Source organism: Microcaecilia unicolor, chromosome 8 (assembly GCF_901765095.1).
Source record: "Microcaecilia unicolor chromosome 8, aMicUni1.1, whole genome shotgun sequence".
NCBI classification, from domain to species: domain Eukaryota; kingdom Metazoa; phylum Chordata; class Amphibia; order Gymnophiona; family Siphonopidae; genus Microcaecilia; species Microcaecilia unicolor.
Window position 1 is genome coordinate 194,829,730 of NC_044038.1, and position 6,725 is coordinate 194,836,454.

A 6,725-nucleotide genomic window follows, 5' to 3' on the forward strand; every position below is an offset into this window, starting at 1 on the left:
AATAAAAGTATTTCTTTTCTACCTTTGTTGTCCGAGCACTTTATTTTTCTAATTGGGCTGGTCCCAGTCTCTTTTCCACTTTCCACATGTCAGTCTTCTCTAAATTCTTTTCCACGTTGACGTTTCCATTTCTTCTCTCTTCTCTTGGCTTCTTCCTTTCCTTCTCTACATCTCTTTGGCAGTGACCTTTCATTTCATGTCCATCCCCCCCCCCCCCCCCATTTCTCTCACCTTAGTCTCTGTTTCACTTCTCATCTACCTACTAGCTTTTACCGTTGCTCTTTCTGTAGTGAGCGACCTGCCTATGCGAAAACAGGAAGTCGCAATAGAGAAAAGGCTTCTAGGCCGCGCAAAGGCAGTGTGCTTACATTGCTAACACTGTCGGCAGCCCGGAAGATGGAAAGGCTGCAGCAGTAGCATAGCTGAGAGGTGGAAGAGTGACACCAGAGCTTTCAGGGGGGGGGGGAGGGAGAGTGCAACACAGGACCCGGTGGCAGCAGCAGGGGGGGGGGGGGAGTGAGTGAGCAACACCGGACTTGTAAGGAAAGGAGGGAGGACGGGAAAAAGGTAGGCATCCGTTTTACTGCAGGTGCAGGGGTTATTACTACTCCTGTGGGGCGGGGAAATAATCTCTGTCTGCACCTGTGGTAAAACTGAAAAGTTTTCCCATTCGTGCGGTTTTACTGCGGTTTACCGCAATAACCCGCTCCCGTGTCATTCTCTACTCCTAACTTTAGGCACAAGCACTTATGCTAGTTCGGTGGTTGCTGTAAATGCTTGTTTCTAACTCAGTATTTTATAGATCTCTGTCATATCTCCCCTCAGCCATCTCCTCTCTAAGCTGAAGTGCCCTCGTCCCTTTAGCCTTTCCTCATAGGGAAGTCATCACATCCTCTTTATCATTTTCGTTGCCCTTCTCTTTGTCTTTTCTAATTCTACTATATCTTTTTTTGAGATGCGGTGACCAAAATTGCACATAATATTCAAGGTGCAGTCGCACCATGGAGTGATATGAAGGCATTATAATATTCTCAGTTTTATTCTCCATTCCTTTCCTAATAATTCCTAACATTCTATCTGCTTTCTTAGCTGCTGCTGCACACTGAGCAGAAGATTTCAATGTATCAATGATGACACCTAGATCCTTTTCATGGGTGTTGACTCTTCGCATCATATAGCTATAGTTTGCAGTGCTCTTCCACCAGAAACTGTTCAGTTTGTACTCCTGCTTTAATACAGCAAATGATATACTGGAAATGAAGAAGATTCTTAACATAATGATCCTTCTTTCCAAGGTGATGATTTGTCCATAATGGCTTGTAAAACAAGGTTGATTTTGAGAATATTTTCTTAGGCTAAGAGGTTACGATATCATAAACTATCATCCCTACAGGTTCTCCCACGGACAGCTGGTAGCGGTGGAGGAACTTCAGCCGTTCCAGGAGCCAGACCTCAGCTCACTAGAGATGGGCTCAGCTTGCCTTGCCAGGCACAGTGATGGCATATGGTATTCGGCAAGAATTACCGGTGAGTTCTGAGGAAAAACTAGCTATTAACTTGTACTAGTTGCATTCTCAAGGCTTCCGATTACCTGCTAGCTTTCCTTGTACAGATATAGATGGTGGTTACTACACTGTGAAGTTTGATTCACTGCTGCTGAAGGATGCAGTGCTGGAGGGAGATGGGATCATGCCTCCTCTGAGAAATGAAGAGGGCTCTTCCAAAGCAGAGTCTGAGGAGAGTGATGTGGAGGAGTTTGGGTTTGCTAAAGGTATGAATGTCCCAGGGTTCATTTTGTGCATACCATGAGAGTAATGAATCTTACTCCTGAGTCGAGGTATGTGGAGTATGATCTCAGTCTTTCGGATTTATTATGTGGACCTCTATGTATTGCAAAAGATGTACATCATGTTTTGGGTGGGGTACTACAAGGGAAAGAGTTGAACCTTTCCCGGTCCTAAAGCCTGATGGGTCCCACATTCAGTCTGTACTCTCCCCAGTACTACAGCCTCATGGTGTCTCACGCTCACTGTTACTGGAACAAGAAGCGTAAGCAGGTTGAAGGCGCGGGGGAGTGGAGAGTGGACTGGCGACAGCGCATGTTTTAAACGCAATAGATGGCATAAAAAATAGGTGCTGGCGCCTTCAGAAGTCCGTTTAGGGGGAGCGGCTACTCCCGGGCACCCCCCCCCCCCCTAGCTACGCCACTGACTGGAACCCTCCCCAGTGTTAGTCTCACAGGTCCCACATTCACTGTCACTGAATTGAATCCTCCCCAGTATTACAGCCTCAGGAGTCCCACATTTGCTGTTGCTGAGCTAAGTTCTCTCCAGTACTAAAGCTTGTTCTTTTCTAGCTGTGGCTTGCAGCTTGGAAATATAGAACTCCTTTGGCAGAACCCTATTGTCTTTTTACCTGAGATCTTCAGACCAGCACTGAGAGTTTGAAATTGTATCTCCTTTTTGGGGGGAGGGGGGAGGAGTATACAAAGAAAGTCCTCAGAATGAAGTAGGGAGATGCATGTGAGGTCAAAGAAAGAGGACAGCTCCTTAGGGGAGGAATTATGAATTTTTTACATGGTCATTTCTTGCCACATTCTCTGATTACACTCTGCTCTGTTTTGTGTTGCAGTGATGGAGGGGCAGTCCACAGAGGATGTAGACTGGACCCCTGTCTGTAGTTCTTCATTCGCAGGATGGGAGGTTCACACACGTGGCATTGGCTCCAAACTCCTGGCCCAGATGGGGTATCAATTTGGAAAAGGTGCGTGATGGAACTTGATTCTGTCATTTAGAGGGGCATTTTCGAAAGAAACGTCCAAGTTGCGATTTGGACGTCCTTGCAAAACAGCAAAATCCAGGGGCGGGGAAACCCATATTTTCGAAACAAGATGGACGTCCATCTTTCGTTTCGCAAATACCATCAGAGACATCCAAATCCTTAACTTTGGACATCCCTAGACATGGATATTTCTGACTTTCAGCGATTTTCGAAACCAAAAACATCCTAATGCAAGCCATTTGGACGTGGAAGGAGCCAGCATTTGTAGTGCACTGGTCCCCCTGACATGCCAGGACACCAACTGGGCACCCTAGGGGGCACTGCAGTGGACTTCATAAAATGCTCCCAGGAACATAGCCCCCCCCAAAACCCACTACCCACAACTGTACACCACTACCATAGCCCTTATGGGTGAAGGAGGGCACCTAGATGCGGGTACAGTGGGTTTGTGGTGGGTTTGGAGGGCTCGCTGTTTCCTCCACAAATGTAACAGGTAGGGGGGGGTATAGGCCTTGGTCCATCTGTCTGAAGTGCACTGCAGTACCCACTAAAATTGCTCCTGGGACCTGCATGCGCTGTCATGTAAGTCTAGTAGCACTATAGAAATGTTTAATGTACCTGAGTGTAACATCTGAGGCTGGCATGACATATTTTTTTTTAAGATGTTTTTTGAGGGTGGGAGGGGGTTAGTGACCACTGGGGGAGTAACGGGAGGTCGTCCCTGATTCTCTCCGGTGGTCATCTGATCATTTCGGGCACCTTTTTGTGCCTTATTCGAAAGAAAAACACGTCCGGGTGAAAACATCCAAGTGTTCGTCAGGGACATCCTTGTTTTATTCCATTATGGGTCAAAGACGTCCAAGTGTTGGGCACGCCCAAGTCCCGCCTTCGCTACACCTCTGACACGCCCCCTTGAAATTTGGACATCCTTGCGACGGACTGCAGTTGGAGACGTCCAAAATCAGGTTTCGATTATACCGATTTGAACGTTTCTTGGAGAAGGTCTTCCATCTTCCGTTTTATGTCGAAAGATGGACGTCCTCTTTCGAAAGTGAGCCCAATAGTTATATTCAGGCTGAAGCGGGGGTGACCAGCCTACACATTACCATTGCTTGTTTTTCTTCTGTGCTTAGGGATTACAAAGCTCTGCAGCAATTACTGAGGAAGCCACACCTTCACAATCCTCATTCCTGTCCTTCAGCCAGATATGAAAGAATATGATTGGGCTGCTGGCTAGGGATTAGGTGCCAAGCTTTTCACCTGTCTTTTCTGTGTCTGAGGAATAGCAGGGTTGCCAGGTGGATGATGATATGTGTGTTCTTGCTCCTTTCTGCAGGATTGGGGAAGAATGCTGAGGGGAGGCTAGAACCTATCCAGGCAGTGATGCTGCCCAAGGGAAAATCTCTGGATCATTGTGTGGAAATCCTGCAGAGGAAACAGGAAGGGAAAGTTGGCCCAACCAAAGTCAGGAAACGGGGCATTCACCATAAAAGTGTCAATTGTGGTTCCAAAGGACCCAAATCTCCTCGGACTGTGTTTGATTTTCTGAATGACAAGTTTGAAGGGAAAGTTGCAGAAGAGCAGAGCAGACCCAGTACAGCACAGAGAAGCAGGAAAGAGATGTACCATGCCAGCAAAAGCAGCAAGAAAGCACTGAGTGTTCAGCTTTTCCAGATTCTAGAAAAGATCCAACAAACCCAGAAGGAAATGCGGAAAATGCAGGAGGCTTTGACAAGAAATGTTGGAAGGTAAGGCATGTTCCAGGAAGGGAGGGGCATGTGGAAAGAGATGTACGAGATGTGATTAGAAGGATGCAAGATAATTGTAGTGTGTGGTCCTGGAGCAGGAATTCAGCTTTTTCTGTTTTCTCACAGAGACAGCGTGGTAACAGCTCAGCTCCGTGCACGACTTTCTGAGGTGCAGAAGCAACTGCAACAACTGAAGGAACAGGAGGCATGTCTACAGCAGGAGCAAACCAAAGCCAACACGCATAAGAAAATGACTGAGTTCTAAATCCTGGGGAAAGGGAAAAAAAGTGACTTTCCACAGCTCATTCATCCACATCCTCCTCTGCCACTGATATTGTTTCTGGAGACATAATAAGCCTGGATTTATCCTTTATTCAAAAACATCTTTTGAGCCTTTGTTCTCATTAATATGAGCCTGAGTTGGAGGTGAGGTGTACAGTGTGTTACGGTAGGACAGAAGGATCATGGCAGGGCTTGGATGCTGAGAGCAGATATCATGCCCCAGGGATTCCCATTGGAGCAGGAGAAGACAGCAGCAGCAAAAAGAAGACATTGCTTACACTGGGGATCCTGCCCCAGAGCTTCCCATGGGAGTGGGAGAGGCAAGAGTTGGGAGCATGGTGAGGACATTGCTCATTGTGGAGTTGCTGTACCCCAGGGCTCACCACAGCTAGGAAGAGCCAAAGCAGCTCAAGGTGTAAGAATAAAAAGTCACCTACACCAGTTTCCTGCAAGCTTTTTTATGATTGGAAATTCCCTTTAAAGCCGGTGGTTTGCTGTGGCATAATGGTGAAGTCAAGGGAGACACTACAGAGAAGTCCTGAAGCTGTCATGTCTTCCCTCAGCAGTACATGAGGTCTGATCTTATAACAGGGTGCCTTTGTCGACATTCCACAAAGGCTCTTGTTTTCTAAAGGCAACGTAGGTGCCTTTAAAAAATAGGTTCTCAGAACAAACCCTGGCAGCACGCAGAGTGCACTCTGTACACATGTATTTTATAAAGTTCACACATACATCACTACTGCACCCTTGCAATGCACCCAGAAATGAATACACGTATGTACTTGTGTGCAGTTTTGTAAAGCCCTTTTCCACTTGTAAAACAGGCTTTACATAGAAAAAAAGTTTAATAAAATTTGCCCCATAACAGTTGATTCTTCATCATCCTTCCAGACCAGTCCAGATGTGTGGGTATACGCTCTTCTGCCAGCAGGTGGAGACTGAGACCCACTGACTCTTGTCATCACCTCATAAGTATTCTTTGCAGCCTCAGCCAGCCAGTATTTCTCCAGTAGATAATAGGTGAAAGAGCCTGGTTCCAACCTGGTAGGTTTGGTTTTATATTTGTTTTTATTTATTATTTTTTTTTATTGGGTCTTGATTGTGAGGGGTTTATTCATATATATATATATATATATATATATATATGATAGGAGAGAAGGCCCAAAGAACAGGTGGCTAACCCCTTAGGCCACTAAATCTTGGGGTGGGATTTAACACCCTCCAGGCAATATGAAGAGGCACAACTGGTCCTAGCCTCCTCAAGAAATAAAGAATCCTTTGAGGGTTAAAAAAAAGGATTCAAGTTGACAACCCAGTACTACTCCTGTAAGAACTGAACCATTCAACTCGTGCACTCCTCACTCCCTGTACGACTTCATTTGGATTAGCCAGTTGTCCAAATAGGGATAAACCAGCGTCGTACAACTTGTCAACTTGGCCAAGAGCAAGCTCCATCTGACGCAAATGCTGGAATACTTGGGAGCTTGTACCCAGCAAAGGAAGATGTTATTCTGAGAGGGCAGGGTGTAGAAATTATGAATGCAAGTCAGAAATTGGATCAGCAGTACGAAACCCACCACCCCTTGCCTGCCTTGGAGATCTATGTCTGCAGTAACCTCTAGGCCAGAAGAATTCTCTGCAACAGCTGCATGTGTGCCCTAGCCCATGGCACCAACTCCAAGGTGGCTGCAAGCGACCCCAGCACCTGAAGATGATCAAATACAGAAGCAGCATAATATTCTTCATCTTATTTTCCTTCCCTTTTCTAATAATTCCTAGCCTCCTGTTTGCTTTTTTGGCACTGCTGCTACCGCAGACTGGGCAGAAGATTTCAGGGTATTGTCTACGATGACACTTAGATCTTTTCTTGGGTGCTGACTCTTAAGGTGGACCCTAGCATCAAATAACTATGAT

General features: G+C 46.1%; 1 protein-coding gene across 2 annotated transcripts in view; it reads left to right on the forward strand.

Annotated features, from left to right (window-relative positions):
• Nucleotides 1-5,912, forward strand: part of ZGPAT (zinc finger CCCH-type and G-patch domain containing) — a 31,291-nt gene extending 25,379 nt beyond the window's left edge. The window contains exons 2-6 of one of the 2 annotated variants that reach the window (XM_030213016.1): nt 1,394-1,527; nt 1,613-1,771; nt 2,632-2,763; nt 4,118-4,529; nt 4,656-5,912. In XM_030213016.1, coding sequence (XP_030068876.1) covers nt 1,394-1,527; nt 1,613-1,771; nt 2,632-2,763; nt 4,118-4,529; nt 4,656-4,794 — 976 coding nt within the window. In that variant the 3' untranslated portion in view covers nt 4,795-5,912. The remainder of the gene's footprint in view (nt 1-1,393; nt 1,528-1,612; nt 1,772-2,631; nt 2,764-4,117; nt 4,530-4,655) is intronic. The other variant, XM_030213017.1, reaches the window with a different exon arrangement.
• The last annotated feature ends 813 nt before the right edge of the window (nt 5,913-6,725 follow it).